Source organism: Vulpes lagopus, chromosome 4 (assembly GCF_018345385.1).
Source record: "Vulpes lagopus strain Blue_001 chromosome 4, ASM1834538v1, whole genome shotgun sequence".
NCBI classification, from domain to species: domain Eukaryota; kingdom Metazoa; phylum Chordata; class Mammalia; order Carnivora; family Canidae; genus Vulpes; species Vulpes lagopus.
In genome coordinates, this window is record NC_054827.1 from 89,950,670 (window position 1) to 89,973,884 (window position 23,215).

The 23,215-nt window shown below is 40.4% G+C and overlaps 2 protein-coding genes across 2 annotated transcripts in view; one reads left to right on the top strand and one right to left on the bottom strand.

Moving 5' to 3' along the window:
• IQGAP2 (IQ motif containing GTPase activating protein 2) overlaps window positions 1–23,215 on the bottom strand; it is a 302,560-nt gene that overhangs the window by 76,305 nt on the left and 203,040 nt on the right. The window contains exons 13-14 of the mRNA XM_041752928.1: window positions 15,881–16,044; window positions 1,314–1,404 (exon numbers count right to left, since the gene is read on the bottom strand). Of these exons, the coding sequence (XP_041608862.1) occupies window positions 1,314–1,404; window positions 15,881–16,044 (255 nt within the window). The remainder of the gene's footprint in view (window positions 1–1,313; window positions 1,405–15,880; window positions 16,045–23,215) is intronic.
• On the top strand, window positions 5,194–11,991 carry F2RL2 (coagulation factor II thrombin receptor like 2). Its single transcript, XM_041752929.1, has 2 exons — window positions 5,194–5,434; window positions 9,469–11,991. The coding sequence occupies exons 1-2, from the start codon at window positions 5,371–5,373 to the stop codon at window positions 10,539–10,541; spliced, it is 1,137 nt and encodes a 378-aa protein (XP_041608863.1). The 5' UTR covers window positions 5,194–5,370; the 3' UTR covers window positions 10,542–11,991.

Sequence of the window (23,215 nt, forward strand, 5' to 3'; positions counted from 1 at the left end):
AGCCAATGAAGGGATTTGGCCAGTTGCTAAGTATGTCTATTCCACTTATACATTCTAGACCTCGGGAAGTAATCAAGACTGGTTTGAGGACTCAGCAGGAGAGAGAATGAGATAAAACCCCACTGATCACTTGACCTCTGTTAGCCCCTACTCTGACTGGTGGACCCCAGGGACATTTTGCGTTTCCCATAAGTAATGTCAGTTCAGAGCCAATGTCCTGTAATCCCTGAGAAGTCTGATTGTGTCTTTTCCTCTCAGCACAGCCACCACAGTAGAGATTGGAGACTTCTTTAGGGGAAGTCTGGACAAAAGATGAACTATGTAAGATTTTGAAAGTGTAGTTGTTTGTTCTCAAGAGGACCTGGTGTCCCCTTCATTCAAGGGGTTCCTGGTCTATAAATGGCTTAAGTCTGGAAATTGATTTAGTGGCTATTTAATGTAATCTTTGCTCTTGTTATTCGAGTTACACTTCCATTCATTTGACCTAGAACTCTTCTTCCACTAGTACAAATCAATTATGAATTTAGTAAATGGTCTATTTCACTTCTAGGAATGCCAGGGTCAATTAGCCAATTCTGTTGGTCTCTGTGAGTCAGGTTATTCTGACGACTGCTTTGACTCTGCTGTCCATTTCAGTAACCACACCCATTTGGCTTCCATGATTAAGTGCTGCCATCTGTCCTCTAGGGCCTGCCCACAGGTTTTGGACTCGTCAGCCTCTCCACAACTGCATGAGCCAATTCCTTAAAATAAATCTCCTCCTTTCTCTTTCACTATATATGTGTGTGTATATAGGTACAACATACTTTTCAGAGAAACAACTATTTATCTACACACTCACAAACACACATATATACACAGATACATGTCTTTATATGTTGCTCTGCTTTTTTTTCCAGAGGAAAAAAATATATATAGCTCTGTTTCTCTGAAAAATCCTGACTAATACAATGGAAGGCATGGTAGGGAGGACAGGCATTACTAAGCAGACTGGGCTTATGTCCTAAGAATCAAAATTAAAACAGGGCTTGATTAAACTATAAATTTGAGAGTTTAGAAACCACTTTTTGCTTACTGGATTCATTCAGTAACATCCTCAGATTTTGTCAGAGTTAGCATCTAATCACTGAAAACAGTGCCACCACAATGAATCTTGTTTTTGTACATACACTCAACAACTGAAATCGCTAAGGGTCCAAGTCTTGTCAGAAATTTAAACTACATAATTTAAAAAATTACTAAAATAAAAAATAATAATTCAGTGGCATAACCAGCAAGGCGCACTGGGCCAGCAAAAGGGGGTGAGGGCTTACACTGTTTTGCTTTGTCCTTGTCCATGTTGGCCTCATTGACCGCATGCTGTATCTCATCCAGCCAAAGAACTTTGGAAACACTTTCAGAGTCCTGGGAGTATTGTCATAGAATAAAAGAAAGAACAGTGAATGATGATTAAACAGAATCAATAACTGCTTTTCAAGAGCCATTTTTTAATTTTTTAATTTTTAATTTTTATTTTTTTTCAAGAGCCATTTTAATAGTTTCTACAAACTCTCATTCAGCAGCTACCAAGAACTGTCATATACTGTACAAACTATTAATGAAATAACCCCCAAATCCAACCTCTCCTCCCTTTTCCACTGCCACCCCTTTAGTCCAGCCTACCATCATCTCTCACCTTGACAGGTGCGTTGGTCTATTTGTTTTTGTTGCTTCCATCACTTCCCTCAACTATAGTGGTCCTCTACAGAGAAGCAGATGATCCCTCTGCTTAAACTCCTCCACAGAGTTCCCCCTGCACTTAGAGGAAAATGAAACTCCCTTCCCAGGGACTGTAGGGATCTAACAATCCAGTCCTGCAGGCTTCACTCATGCTCCTCTACTGCCTATCCCAGACCTGCACATCAGCCTCCTTCAGATCCCAACATTCTAGCCCAGCTGTGTGGCTGTTGATTCTTTCTTACCACTCTGGCCTTAATTCAAAAACCTTTTCTGAGTATTCTCTCCCTTAATCACTAACTGTGGCTCCCAAGGTGGCCTGGAGTACCACAGGATACTTTAAATTTTGGGGAAACACAATGATAATTGACATTTATCAGACATAGAGACAAAACCAGAGTAAAAAACCAACCAGACAAAAATGCAACCCTTAAGGAGCTAACAGTTTAGTAGAAAAGATATATTTATCAAAAAATAATTATAACATGATCAGGGCAATAATAGCTATAGATACATGATCTAGAAATAAGGAAGGATTAATTTACAGTAGGGACGAATTACAGAGGGAGAAATAGTAGCTAAGAACAGCTACAGAATGGAAGTGATAAAAGCGATGAAAAGGTATTGAATTATCTTTTTTAACTTTTGGGTTGAAATACAGTGCTGGCATATAATGTAATTAAATGGGACTTCCAGACAGCAACTGTCAGGATTACATAAACTTGCCCAAGATTACAAGTAAATATTTTCAGTAGAAATTAAATAGTTTTAGGGAAGAAGAGACATTTTTAAATAGTGAGGACATTTGCCCATGTGTAGTATAAAGTGTCATGTGCTAAATGCAAAAGCAAGCTGTGATGAACAGAAAGTAGCTCATCAGAACTATGGAGAGCCAGTTCCATCATTTTGGACTCATGATGGATGGATGGATGGATGGATGGATGGATGGGTTGCAGGAAGGAGAAAGAACATTCACCAGCTCCTCCAGCAGGCTTCAATACTATTCCCCTCAGAGACTAACTTGAAATAATGTATGTGGAAAGCACTCTGAAAATGAGACAAAGAACCTATTATTTCATCCTGTAATATCTGGGCAAATGGAGACTATTGTGGAGGGCTTGGCACCTGCTTCCGCAATCATCTCTAGCTAGATCTGCCACATGGGAACTGTCACCTGTGAGCGAGAGTCTCCATTTCTTAAGAGAATGGATGGGAAGGATTCAATCAGGAAGATCGGAAGTTGAAGACTAGAGGAAGACTGATGAGACACGGGAGAAGGAGCTCTTTTTTTCTGTTTCCAGGGTCAAAGAGAACCTAAACACTCCTCCCAAGTACAGCCTAAAAACTACATTCCATACAAGTTCATTTACATCTGTCTCAGTTTTTTGAAGACTATTTACCAAATTCCTTCGTAACTTATCACCGTAGAAGAAGCACGATACAAACTTTTGCCCAGATGAGAGGGAAGTTACAATCCCACTTAAAAGCTTAAATAATCTGTTTTATATAGCAAACCAAAGAGAAACTTGACAAATCAAATGAATTTAAGTCAACAGTTTAAATCATAACTCATTACACTAAAGGATGCTAGAGTTAAATACAAAACCAGGAGTGAAAACCAAACGCTACCAGTTTAAGGTCTCCTTTTTACATTGTTTACCAAAAGACTGGAACTGTATTTATAGGATGGTCAGGGCTCCATCTCTAGCTTAAGAGCCAGATTCAATGTATGAGCTACAAATGGATTCAGTAAAGAGAAGCTAGGTCATCTGTAAATTAAGTCATAAATTCCTGAATTTTGATGAGTCCTAGACAATTTTAATTATACAAAAAAGTACACTTTTCAATATTTTGTGGCATTTTGGTTATTATTTCCACAATAAAATAGCTTTCAATCTCAGCTTCTGTTATCATATATTATGTAGCTAGAATATTAGATGCTGAATTTTGTTAAAAAGATTTTATTTATTTATTTATTTATTCATTCATTCATTCATTCATTCATTCATTCATGAGAGACACACAGAGAGAGGCAGAGACATAGGCAGAGGGACAAGCAGGCTCTCTGTGAGATGCCTGATGCAGGACTTGATTCCAGGACCCCAGGATCATGACCTGAGTGAGCCAAAGGCAGATGCTCAACCACTGAGCCACCCGAGTGCTCTCAGACACTGAGTTTTTTTTTTTTTTTTTTTTTTTTTTTTTTTTAGACACTGAGTTTTGATTGTAAAACTCTTGGTGTGATGAAATTTAATCAAGGGTGAAAAGTTTACACAGATCAACTCCTTCCCGGTTTATCCCACAGCCTGTAAGTCTCATGTGAAACCTATATTTTCTGATTCTTGCTACATTTTATATGAAAAATGCTGTTGGAGGGATCCCTGGGTGGCGCAGCAGTTTGGCGCCTGCCTTTGGCCCAGGGCGCGATCCTGGAGACCCGGGATCGAATCCCACGTCAGGCTCCCGGTGCATGGAGCCTGCTTCTCCCTCTGCCTGTATCTCTGCCTCTCTCTCTCTCTCTGTGTGACTATGATAAATAAATAAAAAATTAAAAAAAAAATGCTGTTGGATTGTTTGGCTTAGGGTTTAACCTTAAGTTGTGTTAATTACAGAAAAATCTGTTACAATGCAGTTCTTTTTTTTTTCTTTTTACTACATATTAAATCGTATCCTCCAGGAAATAACTACTCATAAAAACTAATATGTTGCGCAACATGATCATACTAAACACTACTGAGTTGTACATTTAATAATGATTAAGATAGTAAATTGTATGTTACACATATTTTGCCACAATTAAAAAAAAAGCTCATTATAGACCTCACCAACAACCATGGAATAAACAGAGTCCTCTGCATTCAATGCTGTATCATGATTTCAGTTTAACCAAGTATTATTTAACACCGCCTCCACCCGCCACCCCTCTCCCCTCACCTACTGCCGCCCTTGCCTGATCCTATAGAGTTAACTAACCAACAGCTCAGAGTGTGCTGAGTTATGGCAAAAGAAAACACCATAAAACCAAATCTGGCCAAGGAGTAATGACAAATTCAGACCTATGTGACACTGATGGAGAATTTTCAAAGCAATCAAGCTCTTAAATTTCACTTCCTAAAAATGCTTGCTTTTCACGATTCATTTGATTTATAATTATGTAATGAGTTTAAGCATTAAGATTCAAAAGAGCTGGAAGGATAAGGAAAGGATAATTTCTGACAGCTTCATTACTGAGTAGAAATTACCCCCTGGAACAGTGGTTTTTAAATGCATAAAAATGAGATAGGTGACAGAGTCAGAACTAACTGCTACTCAACATTCATCATCAGCTTACTTCTGTAAAGGACTGTCTATTACCTTACAGCATCTACTCAGAACAGATTATTAGGGGTGGGTAAGAGTTAAAGGATTTTCTCCAGGGATAAAGTAATGTGCTCAGAGGCTCAGCCTGAGTCATGCGCACTGCAATGAGTCCTGTCACACCCTTTCCCTCCAGAGGACCCCGGGCAAGCTTCCCAGCCTGCAGAGCACAGGACAGCACATTCTAAGGAGAGAACAAGGTTTCCATTTGCTGTTAACACAAGAAACTGATGTGCAGCCGGGCTCCCTAGTTTATACATTTAATAACGTTTGGGAAACGGGATTCAGGTCACCAAGATGAAAGCCCTCATCTTTGTAGCTGCTGGACTGATGCTTCTGTCACCCACTTTTTGTCAAAGTGGTAAGCTCTTTTCTCATGGGGTGTGTTGGGGGTGCTGGTTTGTGTAACGAGAATGAAATGCATCCAATTTTCTTTGTGTGTCACGCAATCTGCAACCCAAAAGGCACACTTTAATGTTTGTTATTAAAAGGTAGCATCAGGGGTGCCTGGGTGGCTCAGCAGTTGAGCATCTGTCTTTGGCTCAGGGCGTGATCCCGGAGCCCCGGGATCGAGTCCCGTATTGGGCTCCCCACAGGGAACCTGCTTCTCCCTCTGCCTGAGTCTCTGCCTCTGTGTCTCTCATGAATAAATAAATAAAACCTTAAAAAGAAAAGGTAGCATCATGGAAGTGGATAGCTATGGCTTGTTTATTCACATTTTATCAAAGACTAGTCCTTTCTGCTTAGATTTAAAAATTTGTGGCGCGGCCAAGATTTTAGATCTCTAGAATTAAGAATCAAATTTCTTTGTGAGAAGATTCTGATTTTCTAAGAATTTCCTCTGATTCAGCAAAGATAGTACCTTTTCCAGATATTTAAAAAAATCCTATGTTTATACATTCTCTTGAAGCACAAATGGGACAAACATAAATATTCCCAGAAAGAATGAGTGGTCTTTCTTTAGAATGAGTAAGGCTGACAAGTCAATGTTTCTTAATGACATACTTTTTTTTTTTTTGACTTTGTTTTATCATGGAGTCTTCCCTACATTCACAAGATTTTTTAGTTTTAGAAATGATATCTCCCAAATACTTTTATTCAACTCTTAACTTGTTTCCTCTTCTACTCAACACAATGTCAGCCTCCTGCTTACTCCAAAACAAACCAGTTTGTCATAGATCTACCCATAATTCTTTTACTATCAGGTTGTTTTCCAGCCAATGTTGTTAGGAGCGGGAGAACTGGGGTGAGAGAAGATGATGAAGTAGAATAAATGAAAATGTAACAAAACCAAACCTCCATAAAGAATGTTGCTTCAATCACCAAGGTGGTTGTAGGGAAGCGCTAAGAAAACCCACTCAGGGCAAGAGCACATGTGAGATTTGTGAATAGGATAACTGACTGTTCCTTCTGGCTGTAAATGAACCCAAAGACAGCAGAAAAGGAAAAGTTTGTGAAGGGGGTTCCTGCAAGATGTTGGTGGCGGTTCCTGCAAGATGTTGGTGGGGGTTCGTAGAGGTGAACAGGGGGCATTTAAAGGTGACAAAGGAATGGGCAGTGCATGTGCTTTCTTCTGTAGGGTGGGAGAAATATGAGTGAAGAACCCATCATCTAGAGGGTGAAGTCTGGTCCTCTGTCTAAGGCCTTAACCCAAGTTAAAAAAATTTCAGAAACATTATGCCAAATGTAAGCCTGTATTAAGAAATCAAAGAAATTTTAAAAAACTATGTAAAATTTAACAGTGAGGACTATTAAGTCACACTACTCTCTAAGGAATTAAAGACTTGTTCACACTGAACCAGATCTGGAATTCTCATGGAAAAAAGAATCAAGATTTTTTCACAGAGTCACTGTTTACCATGCTTTTAGGCACCATGTCTTGCTCAACCACAGGAATTTTCTGAAAACTAACAAACACTTCGTATCAACAACTCTCTTATCAGATCTTGAAAGGAAATATCTCGTACACTATGTTCCCCAGCCACTGTCTTCCAGCTTTGTGCCTACTTCCCAAGGCACTTCTCTATGGGTGATGTCAAATTTAAGCATTTTCCAAAATGCAAACCCGAGAAAGCATTCGTGTGGCTGAACTCAAGTGACATGCCACACACTTTCAAAGTTCACAGGCATAGAAGAACACTATTCAGATTTTTTTTTTCCTTAGTCTATCTTCCCTTAAATGACTCCTGAGCAATTCCCTGTCCCTACTTGTTCAGGCAACACTATTTTATACACTGAATTCTGTTTGTGCAATTTCAGGGTTATGAGGAAGGCTTCAATTTCACCTGGGGGTGAACTGCTAGAGATTAAAGCAGGAAGAGAAACTGGCTTTGAATGAGAACCACCTTACTCATCACTAACCCCAAGTATTCAACATGTAAGAATTCAGAGGTCATACGAAAAGACCTAACTGGCAGAGCAATGGCATTTTTAAATTCGTATGACGTTTGTATTCAGCATCAAGGTCTATCTCAGAAATTTCAGAGGATCCACTTTCTGTACATATCAAAGACTAATTTATGGAAGAATTATATAATGAGAATTAGGTTTGAGTATTAAGGTCTATTGTGCTTTTGAAACTGCTCTTGTATTAGGATTATTAAAATTAGCCTGCCAACCAATGCCCACCATTTATAGTACATAGAATAATGTTATGTCTCTATTCCTTTTTGTTCCATTTCCAATTTTTTTCTTTAGTTTTTTAAATTGAAGTATAGTTGACTTTGGTTTCATTGGTTTCAAGTGAACAACACAGTGATTCAACAGTCCTACACATTGTATGGTGTGATTATCATTTGTCACCCATACAATGTTACCATGTTATTTGACTACGTTCTCTATTTCCATCTTCTCATTTTTCTTCCTTTGTCTCCTCTACTCTTGTCCCTGTCCCATTCCCTTCCCCAACATCTTCTAAAGCAGAAACTTCCAATCATTTTTGCTTCCTGCCTCTCCCTCATTGCCACTGGAGCCCACTGGATGCCAAGTTCCTTGGAGCCACCATCAGTTCCAAGTGTTCATCTTTGCTTTTCTACTGCCATTGCTCTAATTTGTTACTGTCCACCTTGAGTTTGAATGATTACAGTAGGCTCCAACTCAGTCCTCCTTCCCTCTAATTTCTTACCTTTTCCATCTGTTTTCTACACTGTCACCAAAGTCATCTTAAATGTAAATCAAATCAGGGTTATATTAGCATGTTATTGCTGCTAGAACAAATTACCACAAACTTAGTGGCTTAAAACAATACAAGTTATATTTCTGGGGGCCGCAAGTCCTGAAATCAAGGTGTCAGCAAGGCTGTGTTCATTCTGGACGCTTGAGGAGAGAATCTATTTTCTTGCCTTCTTCAGCTTCTAGAAGTCACATGCATTCCTTAATTTATGGCTCCTTCTCTAATCGTCAAAGCCAGCAGCACATCATCTCTAAATATTTGACAATGACTCTCTTGCTTCCCTCTTATAAGGAGTCTTACGATTACATTTGGCCCACTCAGCCAATCCAGGATACTCATGCCATCTGAAGATCCTAAATCACATCTGTAAAGTCCCTTTTGTCATATAAAATAACATATTCAAAGGATCCAGGCATTAGCAGGAGGAATCTTGGGGGCCCATCATACTGTCTACCATATTGGCCATGCCTCTATTCACAATTTTGTCTGTGCATAACCCCAGCATCTAGGAATGGGCCATCACTTCTTAGTGTAGTTTAGAGGCCCTTCAGAGATTTAGCTGTAACCTCCTCTTTCACTTCTCAGGTGTGCCTTGAGAGCATCTGACAGCAAGATTTTGTGCATCTTCTCCACTAGTCTGACAGTTGAAGACAGGCCCTAGAGTTTATTTAAAACTCTATCACTGGCATATTAGTATGCAATAAACATTTGAATGAATTTATCTGACACTCCCACATCCCATACCAGCCTATTCTATGTCTCTGTCCAGATATCACCTACCAGATTCTTACTCATCTATTAATTCCATCTCTTTAGGAGCCTCACTCATCTTTGCTCACATTCATTTTTTCCTTGATATTCTGCTTAAACTTTTAAATCTTCTTACCATTGTCTGAATACCTGTACGACTTACAGTGAATATGACATTGGCCTGTGGAGGTCTGATGTGCTGTTGCTGTTTCCTCTGGCAGCATTATAAACTTCCTACACGCAAGGAGTTGCCTTCTAGTTTTTCTTCCTGCATGGGCTATCACAGTGCTGGGCCATATGATACATACTAAATGCATTCCCGTACCTGATTTATAGTGATTTTTTAAAAATGAAAATGATACTCAATTCTAAAACTACAGAAATTATGCAGCCTAAGACTTAGTTTTCCTATCTCCTGAACCATAGCTATGGGCCCAGCAATGATCCATGTTAATACGTCTTCTCAATTGCAGGCATGGAAAATGACGTACACAACTTGGCAGAACCGACCTTACCTATCAAGACCTTCCGTGGGGCTCCCTCAAATTCTTTTGAAGAGTTCCCCCTTTCTGCCATAGAAGGCTGGACAGGAACTACCGCAACTATAAAATTTAAGTGTCCTGAAGAAAGTGTTTCAAATCTTCAGGTGAATAATGCTACCATGGGGTACCTGAGAAGCTCCTTAAGTACCAAACTGATACCTGCCATCTACATCCTGGTGTTTGTCGTAGGTGTGCCAGCCAATGTGGTGACCCTGTGGAGGCTCTTTTTCAGGACCAGATCCATCTGTATGACCATCTTCTACACCAACTTGGCCATTGCAGACTTTCTTTTTTGTGTCACACTGCCCTTTAAGATAGCTTATCACCTCAATGGGAACAACTGGGTATTTGGAGAAGTCATGTGCCGGGCCACCACAGTCATCTTCTATGGCAACATGTATTGCTCCATTCTGCTCCTCGCCTGCATTAGTATCAGCCGCTACCTAGCCATTGTCCATCCGTTTACTTACCGAGTGCTGCCCAAACGTTACTATGCCTTCCTAACGTGTGGATTCGTGTGGGTAACAGTTTTCTTATACATGCTGCCATTCTTCATCCTGAAGCAAGAGTATTATCTTGTCCAGCAAGACATCAAAACCTGCCATGATGTCCACAACACATGCGAGTCCTCGTCTCCCTTCCAACTCTACTACTTCATCTCCTTGGCATTCTTTGGATTCTTAATTCCCTTTGCGGTCATTATCTACTGCTATACAGCCATCATTCAGACACTTAATGCATATGATGACAGATGGTTGTGCTATGTTAAGGCGAGTCTCCTTGTTCTTGTGATTTTTACCATTTGCTTTGCTCCAAGCAATATTATACTTATTATTCACCATGCCAACTACTACTACAACAACACTGATGGCTTATATTTTATCTATCTCATAGCTTTGTGCCTTGGGAGCCTAAATAGTTGCCTAGATCCACTCCTTTATTTTCTAATGTCAAAAATCATAGATCACTCCACCGTTTATCTTACAATGGTGAAATCATCTTAGTAATGAAGGCTCTCTGAAAACATACATTCTTGGGATAACATATGCCTAGTGCAAGGGGTTCGATTCTGCAGCTCCATTTTTCAGCTCCTAAGAAATACTGCTGCAGAATAAAACACTATAAAAGCATTATTTTACATTAATACTTTGAAAGTGTTTTAAGGATGTCACTACAGGAGAAAAGATATCACCATTTTCCTTAGGTCAACTGACACACTCGCCTGACTGGTACTTCATGCTCTTTACATCTCTGTCTTCCCCGCTTCATGAGGTTTCTACTCTAGATGTCTTGGCGGAGGAGGTGGAATAGGATGAAGCACAGGGAGAAGCTAAGATCTGTTTTCAATATCTGGCATCACTTTTAGTTCTTCTGTCTCCTTTGACACTCATTGCTGGTGGCTGCCTCGCCAGCTCACTCTGAGGGATTTTTATCACTGGGGTCCATCATCTTAGTCCCACCATTGCCTTCTTGCCATTCTCTTCACTGCCAGCCTACCCTCCATTTCATCGGCCACTGCCAGAGCAATCTTCTTCAGAGAGCAGACTGAGCACATCCTTCAAAATCCCCAGTTCAAAGACTGCCACTGACTGTCCACTGCATTGGGATAAACTATAAATCTATTGCTTGGCATTCAAAAATAACTTTCCAACTTTGCTTCCCAACAAACCTTGCCTGCCAAGATGGCACTGGCCAAACTTCTTGCTTTGCTGTAATCCCGATTTCTCTGCTCTTTGCTCTTGCCTCTAACTGTAAAGCTATTTTTAACATGTTTGCCTTAATTCTTTTCATCTTTTAAAGCCTTTGAAGGACTGGTCTTCTGGCTGTCAAACTAGGAGTTCCTTTTTCTCATCTCCCTTTCTTGTGTTTTTATTCTGACACTTAGATGTAGTTTCTTTACACGCAGGTATTAATTTCATTAACACTTATTAAGCACCATGTAAAGAAGGGGCTCATCCTCTTCCTTCTTTAGCTTCTTGTAGACCCAAGTCTTCTCAGGGTCTGTGGAGTCCAGACCCATGCTTTGTATATCACGCTGCTGAGTGAACAAATGAAATTCCAAAACATCTAAGCATCTGAGAGCTCATTCAATTCTTACTGAGAAGGCAAGGTACTCTGTATGACGTGGAACATCATTTTTAGTTGGGCATGTAAAAAAAATAAGCTAAACTAGAACACATTCATGAAGTCATTTAGAAGTCTAAAATAATACCTTCAATATTTTTTCCTCATATGTAGTTTTTCATGGGGAAATAGTTTGTTATAAATGCCCAGTATATTCCTGTAAGTCAATGACATTTCTTTCAGTTTAGGGATTAGATAGAAGATGGGATAATGTGGTTAAGGGTATGAAGGACTGTTGACATAAATGTTCAAGTTTATGGGAATGTGCATAGACTATATACATTATATACTTTGTAATAATTATCAAAACAATAAAGAATCTTAAATGCATGTTTTTATTGTGCAGTTTCCTATTTCATTGGATTTAGGTAAAGAACTTACAAAAACCACACACATGAAGATCTTTTACAGTAGGTATGTGGTTACATGAAGAAAAAAAATCAGTTAAACACTACAGTGATCAAGAAAAAGAAACCTAAGGGTGCCTGGCTGGCTCAGTAGGTTGAGCATGAGACTCTTGATCCCTGGGTTGTGAGTCTGAGTCTCCTGTTGGTTATAGAGGTATGTTGGGTGTAGAGATTACTTCAAATTAAAAAAAAATCTTTTAGAAAGAAAAAGAAATCTATAATAAATTTTAACATGATGAAACTTCAATGAAAGGAATTGGTTTCTGCAAATAAAGTCATCAAGTGTAATACAGTTCCACACAGGGGGAAAAATGCAGCAAAACTGACTTGTTAAAAGCACACATCTCTTACACATGAAATATACAAGTAGTAAAACCAAACTTTTTATAGGTCTAATTCATAAATTCTCAAGGAAAGTCTTTGATTTTAAAATAGCTCAGAATTTACTACCTCTAGTGAACATAGAAAATGTGATTTCTGCTAAGTATGTGCTAACATGCCCATTACCCAACTTTTTTCCATGAGACAAAAGGAATTTGGTGCCCAGGAAGGTTCCACTTGAAATACTGTTAACAAGGATCAAGAATTCTCAACAACTTACATCATTGTCCTCAGTCTTTCTTAAACCTGGCTATAAGTTCCATGCAGGCCCTATCCATTGCGATTTTTTAAAAATTTTCTTATTGGAGTTCAATTTGCCAACATATAGCATAACACCCAGTGCTCATCCCACCAAGTGCCCCCCTCAGTGCCCATCACCTAGTTACCCCCACCCCCTGCCCACTTCCCCTTCCACTACCCCTTGTTTATTTCCCAGAGTTAGGTGTGTCTCATGTTTTGTCACCCTCACTGATATTTTCACTCATTTTCTCTCCTTTCCCTTTAATCCCTTTCACTAATTTTTATATTCCCCAAATGAATGAGACCATATAATGTTTGTCCTTTTCTGATTGACTTATTTCACTCAGCATAATACCCTCCAGGTCCCTCCATGTCGAAGCAAATAGTGGGTATTTGTCGTTCCTAATGGCTGAGGAATATTCCATTGTATACATATACCCATCTTCTTTATCCATTTATCTTTCGATGGGCACCGAGGCTCCTTCCCATTGTGATCTTTAACAGCTGTATACTTTCACACAAACTTTATACAGACAATACAAATAATATTTTTTTCTTTACAGGGAGCCTGATGTGGGACTTGATCCCAGACCTCAGGATCATGACCTGATTCAAAGGTAGACACTCAACCCCTGAGCCACCTACGCGTCCCATGACAAAATATTTCTAATAACTTACATGGAAGTTGGCTGCTTTAAAAGGAACACCTTGACTGGGCCGGTAGGTACTATTTTCAAACTAAATTATGGAGGGAAACAGCATTTTTGAGTTGTTTACACTGCTTTTTGTTTTGTTTTTTAAGTTTAGAAACATTCAGGATGTAATATATGCACTCTGTAAAAAATGAAATCCAAACAGCACAACAATGGAGTAAAAATGAAGTCTCCCAGGGCACCTGGCTGGCTCAGTTGGTAGAGCAAGTGACTCTTGATCTCATGGTTGTGAGTTCGAGCCCCATGTTGGGTATGGAGATAATTTAAAATAAAATCTTAAAAAAAAAAAAGTCTCCCATGTAAACCAGTTTCCTAGGTCACCTTCCAGAAGGTGTTTTCTTCTAGAAATATTTTATGCACATACAAGCATATGCTTACAATCAGTGTATATCTCATTTTTGAGGCATGTAGAAACATGTTTTTTTTAACTTAATGATATATATATGTGTATATATATATATATATATATGCTGAAGATATATACTGAAGATTGTCCAATATAGATTCTCCCATTCTTTTTTTCAGAATTTATTCATTATTTATTCATGAGACACACACACACACACACAGAGGCAGAGATATAGGCAGAGGGAGAAGCAGGCTCCATGCAGGGAGCCCAATGTGGGACTCAATCTTGGGACTCCAGAATCATGCACTGAGCCAAAGGCAGATGCTCAACCACTGAGCCACCCAGGTGCCCCTTCACCTGGATTTTTAAATTAGAATTTCTTTTGTCTTTGTCATTTAAAAAAATGTAAAGGGGCACCTGGATGGGTCAGTTGGTTAAGCACCCAACCTTGGTTTTAGCTCAGGTCAGGATCTTGGGGTCATGAGATCGAGCCCTACATCAGGCTTGGTGCTCAGTGGAGACTCTGCTTGAGATTCTCTCTTTCTCCCTCTTCTTCTGCCCCTTTCCCCTTTCCCCAGGATCATGCCCTATGCCAAAGGCAGATGATGCTCAACTGCTGGGCCACCTAGGCATCCCAATTCACTCATTCTTTTTAATGACTGCAGAGTATTTCACTATAAGGATATAATGCAATTTACTTAACTGGCCCTCTCTTGATGAATATTTATATTGTTTTGGGTCTTTTGCTATTAAAATGGTTCAATAAGCATCCTTTCCATCTGCCTCCATGCACAATAACATATGTTTCTGAATCAGGCACACCAGGGCATGGTTGTAGAACTAATTACTTCTTGGATAGCTTTGGACAAATTATTTAGTCTAAATTCCATTATCTGTAAGATGATAATAAAGACAGATCACTCATATGGTTGTTATGGATTATTATGAAAACTATATGAGATAATATGCATACAAGTATTTAATATCATGCATGGCAAATAGCAGGTACTCAATAAATGTTTGCTCTAGGAAAATGCGTTTTTCCTGTTTCAGATGAGACTGTCTCTGGGTTGTGAAGAGGAAATATCCACCTCTTTGAGGTTTGGCTTGCACCTGGCAACATGATAGCTACAAGTGGGTAGGTCCCATGTAGCATCACTTCCACTGTCAGAGACCAAGTCATCAACTTTGCCTTCAGTACCCTTCCAAGAATGGCTGTCTGTAGAATTTCTCCCATGATCAGTTTAAGCTCTGCAGTGATGAAAAAACCCTCTCTTTTTAAGGGGACGGTACCCAGGTCAGTCTCCTCCCACGTGGAGAACACACCATACTCACACACTCCTCACTCCTATTCCCTGCCTACACCATCCTGCTTTCTACCCACCTAACCAGCTACTCCTTCCCTTTCAGGTACAGCTCCTGTTTTGTCTCCATGACCACTCCTCTTGAGACTCTAGTCTACAACATTCCACTGTCTCTGAACCACTCTGTACAGGACTTGTTTTGACATATACTCATCTCACTGCTATTTAACTATACTATATGAGAATGCTCACTGCCTCAGTTTCTTTTTCTTTTTAATTTCATTTATTTATTCATGAGAGACAGACAGTGAGAGAGAGAGAGAGACAGGCAGAGGGAGAAGCAGGCTCCATGAAGGGTGGGACTCGATCCCGGGTCTCCAGGACCACGTCCTGGGCTGAAGACGGTGCTAAACTGCTGAGGCACCCAGACTGCCCACTGCCTCAGTTTCTTAGCATCTTAAGGATAAGGACAGAGAACTTCAAGTGTTGTGTGTTCTTTGTATTCCCCCGCCTCCAATCAGATTCTATACACTGTACTATACAGTAGGTGCTCAGTAAATATCCAATGACGAACTCTGAACAAGAATTCACCCAGCGATGAGTTTTTAAAGTAGAAGTAGCAATTAGCTCTGGAACCAGCTTCCTACTCATGTTTGACACATGGATAAAAACAGCCTTATTATTTCCATTTTGATCCATAGGCAATTTGCTGGGACAAGCAGCTCATAAGCTTTAGGAAAAACAAGTAAAGAAAATCCTCCCTCCCAGTTCCCCTTCCCCAACCCACTGTGCAAAGTTAAAAGCAACAAACCTATTAAGACTCACCATAAGTTTCTGTGTTTTGGCATGGTATAAAACATCCTGGTAGTGCTGGGCATAGTCTGGGTCCACATTTTTAATCTTAGCAGTAGGTAACAGCAGAGTATCTAAAGTTTTCAAAGGATTCCCTTCATCAATAGCTTCATTGATGTGTCCTACAGCTACAATTCCTATGGAAAAAAAAAGTTTTCCTTTTAAGTCATAGTACATTGTAAGTTATCTAGAATCACCTATGACAAAGATTAAGTTAGAAAGGGGGATGGGGGGCAAGATGGCGAAGAGTAGGGTCTCCAAATCACCTGTCCCCACCAAATTACCTAGAAAACCTTCAAATTATCCTGAAAATCTATGAATTCGGCCTGAGATTTAAAAAGAGAACAGCTGGAATGCTACAGTGAGAAGAGTTCACACTTCTATCAAGGTAGGAAGACGGGGAGAAAAAGAAATAAAGAAACAAAAGGCCTCCAAGGGAGAGGGGCCCTGCGAGGAGCCGGGCTGAGGCCGGGGCGAGTGTCCCCAGGACAGGAGAGCCCAGGCCCGGAGAAGCAGGAGCTGCACCAACCTTCCCGGGCGGAAAGGGGCCCGCAGGGAGGTGGAGCAGGACCCCAGGAGGGCGGGGATGCCCTCGGGCTCCCTGGGACAGTAACAGAGGAACTGCGCCCCGGGGAGAGCGTGCCGAGCTCCCTAAAGGGCGGCAGCGCGGGCACAGCTGGCCCCGGGAACAGCTCGGAGGGGCTCGGGCGGGGGCTCCGCGGAGGGGGCTGCGGGGCGGGAGCGCGAATCCAACAGCGCAGGCTCCGGAGCACAGGGCGCCGGGACACAGCCCAGGATCCGGCCTCCCCCCGGGACAGGCAGAGGCCGGGAGGGCCCAGGACAGCAAGGACGCTCCTGCCTGGAGCTGAGCAGATCAGCGGCCGGCCCGGAGCCTCCAGGCCCTGCAGACGGAGAGCCCCTGAGTTAACTGCGGGGGCTGAATCCAGGGCTCTAGAGCTGGCCTCTGCCACTGCGGTTGTTCCAGCTGGGGCCTCACGGGGTAAACAACCCCAGTGAGCCCTGCACCAGGCAGGGGGCAGAGCAGCTCCCCCAAGTGCTAACACCTGAAAATCAGCACAGCACAGCAGGCCCCTCCCCCAGAAGACCAGCTTGACGGACAAGTTCCAGGGGAAGTCAAGGGACTATAAAGTATACAGAATCGGAAGATACTCCCCCGTGGTTTTTTTTTTTTTTTTTTTTTGTTGTTGTTGTTTGGTTTTGTTTTGTTGCTTTTTGATTTGTTTCCCTCCCCCACCTTTTTCCTTTCTTTCTTTTTCTTTCTCTTTTTCTTCTTTTTTCTTCCTTTTTTCGTTTTTCTTTTTCTCTTTTCTTTCCTTCTTTCTCTCCTCTCTTTTTCTCCTTTTCCCAATACAGCTTGCTTTTGGCCACTCTGCACTGAGCAAAATGACTAGAAGGAAAACCTCACCTCAAAAGAAAGAATCAGAAACAGTCCTCTCTCCCACAGAGTTACAAAATCTGGATTACAATTCCATGTCAGAAAGCCAATTCAGAAGCACTATTATACAGCTACTGGTGGCTCTAGAAAAAAGCATAAAGGACTCAAGAGACTTCATGACTGCAGAATTTAGAGCTAATCAGGCAGAGATTAAAAATCAATTGAATGAGATGCAATCCAAACTAGAAGTCCTAATGACGAGGGTTAACGAGGTGGAAGAACGAGTGAGTGACATAGAAGACAAGTTGATGGCAAAGAGGGAAACTGAGGAAAAAAGAGACAAACAATTAAAAGACCATGAAGATAGATTAAGGGAAATAAATGAAAGCCTGAGGAAGAAAAACCTACGTTTAATTGGGGTTCCTGAGGGCGCCGAAAGGGCCAGAGGGCCAGAATATGTATTTGAACAAATCCTAGCTGAAAACTTTCCTAATCTGGGAAGGGAAACAGGCATTCAGATCCAGGAAATAGAGAGATCCCCCCCTAAAATCAATAAAAACCGTTCAACACCTCAACATTTAATAGTGAAACTTCAAATTCTAAAGATAAAGAGAAGATCCTTAAAGCAGCAAGAGACAAGAAATCCCTGACTTTTATGGGGAGGAATATTAGGGTAACAGCAGACCTCTCCACAGAGACCTGGCAGGCCAGAAAGGGCTGGCAGGATATATTCAGGGTCCTAAATGAGAAGAACATGCAACCAAGAATACTTTATCCAGCAAGGCTCTCATTCAAAATGGAAGGAGAGATAAAGAGCTTCCAAGACAGGCAGGAACTGAAAGAATGTGTTACCTCCAAACCAGCTCTGCAAGAAATTTTAAGGGGGACTCTTAAAATTCCCAAGAAGAAGTTCAGTGGAACAATCCACAAAAACAAGGACTGAATAGATATCATGATCACACTAAACTCCTATCTGTCAATAGTAACTCTGAATGTTAACAGGCTTAATGACCCCATCAAAAGGCTCAGGGTTTCAGACTGGAAAAAAAGCAGAACCCATCTATTTGCTGTCTACAAGAGACTCATTTTAGACAGAAGGACACCTATAGCCTGAAAATAAAAGGTTGGGGAACCATTTGCCATTCAAATGGTCCTCAAAAGAAAGCAGGGGTAGCCATCCTCATATCAGATAAACTAAAATTTACCCCGAAGACTGTAGTGAGAGATGAAGAGGGACACTATATCATACTTAAAGGATCTATCCAACAAGAGGATTTAACAATCCTCAATATATATATGCCCCGAATGTGGGAGCTGCAAAACATATAAATCAATTAATAACCAAAGTGAAGAAATACTTAGATAATAATACACTTATACTTGGTGACTTCAATCTAGCTCTTTCAATACTCAATAGGTCTTCTAAGCACAACATCTCCAAAGAAACGAGAGCTTTAAATGATACACTGGACCAGATGGATTTCACAGATATCTACAGAACTTTACATCCAAACTCAACTGAATACACATTCTTCTCAAGTGCACATGGAACTTTCTCCAGAATAGACCACATACTGGGTCACAAATCGGGTCTGAACCGATACCAAAAGATTGGGATCGTCCCCTGCATATTCTCAGACCATAATGCCTTGAAATTAGAACTAAATCACCACAAGAAGTTTGGAAGGACCTCAAACACGTGGAGGTTAAGGACCATCCTGCTAAAAGATGAAAGGGTCAACCAGGAAATTAAGGAAGAATTAAAAAGATTCATGGAAACTAATAAGAATGAAGATACAACCGTTCAAAATCATTGGGATGCAGCAAAAGCAGTCCTAAGGGGGAAATACATCGCAATACAAGCATCCATTCAAAAACTGGAAAGAACTCAAATACAAAAGCTAACCTTACACATAAAGGAGCTAGAGAAAAAACAGCAAATAGATCCTACACCCAGGAGAAGAAAAGAGTTAATAAAGATTCGAGCAGAACTCAACGAAATCGAGACCAGAAGAACTGTGGAACAGATCAACAGAACCAGGAGTTGGTTCTTTGAAAGAATTAATAAGATAGATAAACCATTAGCCAACCTTATTAAAAGGAAGAGAGAGAAGACTCAAATTAATAAAATCATGAATGAGAAAGGAGAGATCACTACCAACACCAAGGAAACACAAACGATTTTAAAAACATATTATGAACAGCTATACGCCAATAAATTAGGCAATCTAGAAGAAATGGACGCATTCCTGGAAAGCCACAAACTACCAAAACTGGAGCAGGAAGAAATAGAAAACCTGAACAGGCCAATAACCAGGGAGGATATTGAAGCAGTCATCAAAAACCTCCCAAGACACAAGAGTCCAGGGCCAGATGGCTTCCCAGGGGAATTCTATCAAACGTTTAAAGAAGAAACCATACCTATTCTCCTAAAGCTGTTTGGAAAGATAGAAAGAGATGGAGTACTTCCAAATTCGTTCTATGAGGCCAGCATCACCTTAATCCCGAAACCAGACAAAGATCCCACCAAAAAGGAGAATTACAGACAATATCCCTGATGAACATGGATGCAAAAATTCTCAACAAGATACTAGCCAATAGGATCCAACAGTACATTAGGAAATTTATTCACCATGACCAAGTGGGATTTATCCCCGGGACACAAGGCTGGTTCAACACTCGTAAAACCATCAATGTGATTCATCATATCAGCAAGAGAAAAACCAAGAACCATATGATCCTCTCATTAGATGCAGAGAAAGCATTTGACAAAATACAGCATCCATTCCTGATCAAAACTCTTCAGAGTGTAGGGATAGAGGGAACATTCCTCAACATCTTAAAAGCCATCTATGAAAAGCCCACAGCAAATATTATTCTCAGTGGGGGAGCACTGGGAGCCTTTCCCCTAAGATCAGGAACAAGACAGGGATGTCCACTCTCACCACTGCTATTCAACATAGTACTGGAAGTCCTAGCCTCAGCAATCAGACAACAAAAAGACATTAAAGGCATTCAAATTGGCAAAGAAGAAGTCAAACTCTCCCTCTTCGCTGATGACATGATACTCTACATAGAAAACCCAAAAGCCTCCACCCCAAGATTGCTAGAACTCATACAGCAATTTGGTAGCGTGGCAGGATACAAAATCAATGCCCAGAAATCAGTGGCATTTCTATACACTAACAATGAGACTGAAGAAAGAGAAATTAAGGAGTCAATCCCATTTACAATTGCACCCAAAAGCATAAGATACCTAGGAATAAACCTAACCAAAGAGGTAAAGGATCTATACCCTAAAAACTATAGAACACTTCTGAAAGAAATTGAGGAAGACACAAAGAGATGGAAAAATATTCCATGCTCATGGATTGGCAGAATTAATATTGTGAAAATGTCAATGTTACCCAGGGCAATTTACACATTTAATGCAATCCCTATCAAAATACCATGGACTTTCTTCAGAGAGCTAGAACACATTATTTTAAGATTTGTGTGGAATCAGAAAAGACCCCGAATAGCCAGGGGAATTTTAAAAAAGAAAACCATATCTGGGGGCATCACAATGCCAGATTTCAGGTTGTACTACAAACTGTGGTCATCAAGACAGTGTGGTACTGGCACAAAAACAGACACATAGATCAATGGAACAGAATAGAGAACCCAGAAGTGGACCCTGAACTTTATGGTCAACTAATATTCGATAAAGGAGGAAAGACTATCCACTGGAAGAAAGACAGTCTCTTCAATAAATGGTGTTGGGAAAATTGGACATCCACATGCAGAAGAATGAAACTAGACCATTCTCTTGCACCATACACAAAGATAATCTCAAAATGGATGAAAGATCTAAATGTGAGACAAGATTCCATCAAAATCCTAGAGGAGAACACAGGCAACACCCTTTTTGAACTTGGCCACAGTAACTTCTTGCAAGATACATCCACAAAGGCAAAAGAAACAAAAGCAAAAATGAACTATTGGGTCTTCATCAAGATAAGAAGCTTTTGCACAGCAAAGGATACAGTCAACAAAACTAAAAGACAACCTACAGAATGGGAGAAGATATTTGCAAATGACATATCAGATAAAGGGCTAGTTTCCAAAATCTATAAAGAACTTATTAAACTCAACACCAAAGAAACAAACAATCCAATCATGAAATGGGCAAAAGACATGAATAGAAATCTCACAGAGGAAGACATAGACATGGCCAACATGCACATGAGAAAATGCTCTGCATCATTTGCCATCAGGGAAATACAAATCAAAACCACAATGAGATCCCACCTCACACCAGTGAGAATGGAGAAAATTAACAAGGCAGGAAACCACAAATGTTGGAGAGGATGCTGAGAAAAGGGAACCCTCTTGCACTGTTGGTGGGAATGTGAACTGGTGCAGCCACCTTGGAAAACTGTGTGGAGGTTCCTCAAAGATTTAAAAATAGACCTGCCCTACAACCCAGCAATTGCACTGTTGGGGATTTACCTCAAAGATACAGATGCAGTGAAACGCCGGGACACCTGCACCCCGATGTTTATAGCAGCAATGGCCACAATAGCCAAACTGTGGAAGGAGCCTCGGTGTCCATCGAAAGATGAGTGGATAAAGAAGATGTGGTTTGTGTATATGATGGAATATTACTCAGCCATTAGAAATGACAAATACCCACCATTTGCTTCAATGTGGATGGAACTGGAGAGTATTATGCTGAGTGAAGTAAGTCAATCGGAGAAGGACAAACATTATATGTTCTCATTCATTTGGGGAATATAAATAATAGTGAAAGGGAATATAAGGGAAGGGAGAAGAAATGTGTGGGGAATATCAGAAAGGGAGACTGAACATAAAGACTCCTAACTCTGGGAAACGAACTAGGGGTGGTAGAAGGGGAGGAGGGCAGGGTGTGGGAGTGAATGGGTGACGGGCACTGGGGATTATTCTGTATGTTGGTAAATTGAACACCAATAAAAAATAAATTATAAAAAAAAAAGAAGAAAGGGGGATGGGGCCCCCCTCCACACAAACTGTAAGAGCTAATAAACAAGCACAGCAAGGCTGCAGGATACAAGATACATGTAGGAAAATCAACTGTATTTATACACATTACGTAAGTGTGTATAAATGAAATTGAGGAGAAAATTCCACTTGGGATGGATTCCCATCACATATTATAATTACTTAAGGAAAACAGAGCAATAAAGTTAACCAAAGAAGCACAAGTCATGTTCACTGAAAACTATGAAACACCATGTAAAAAAAGTAAAGATGACCTAAATAAATTGAAAAACCATCCTATGCTCATGGATCTGAAGAGTTAATACTGTTAAGGTGGAAATAGTCTTCAAAGTGATCTATAGATTCAGTGTAATCCCTATGAAAATCCCAGCTGCCTTTTTCTTTCAAACAGAAATTGACAAACTGAGTCTAATATCCATATGTAAATGCAAGGAACCAAGAATAACCAATGTTGAAAAAACAACAAAATGGGAGTTCTCATCTTCAAAACTTATTACAAAGCTACAGTTAATCAATACCACATGATACTGGCAAAAGGACAGATGGACAGATTAGTGGAAAGGAATTTAGAGTTCAGAAATAAACCCTTGCAAAAAAAAAAAGAAATAAACCCTTGCATTTATGATTAATCGATTCTTTTTAAAGATTTAATTATTTATTCATGAAAATACACAGAGAGAGAGAGAGAGATTGAGAGAGAGAGGCAGAGATACAGGCAGAGCAGGCTCCATTCAGGGAGCCCAACGTGGGACTCGATCCTGGGTCTCCGGGATCACGCCCTGGGCTGAAGGTGGCGCTAAACCGCTGAGCCACCCAGGCTGCGCTAAACTTAGTTGTTCTTTTTTTTTTTTTTAAGATTTTTATTTATTCATTCATGAGACACACACACA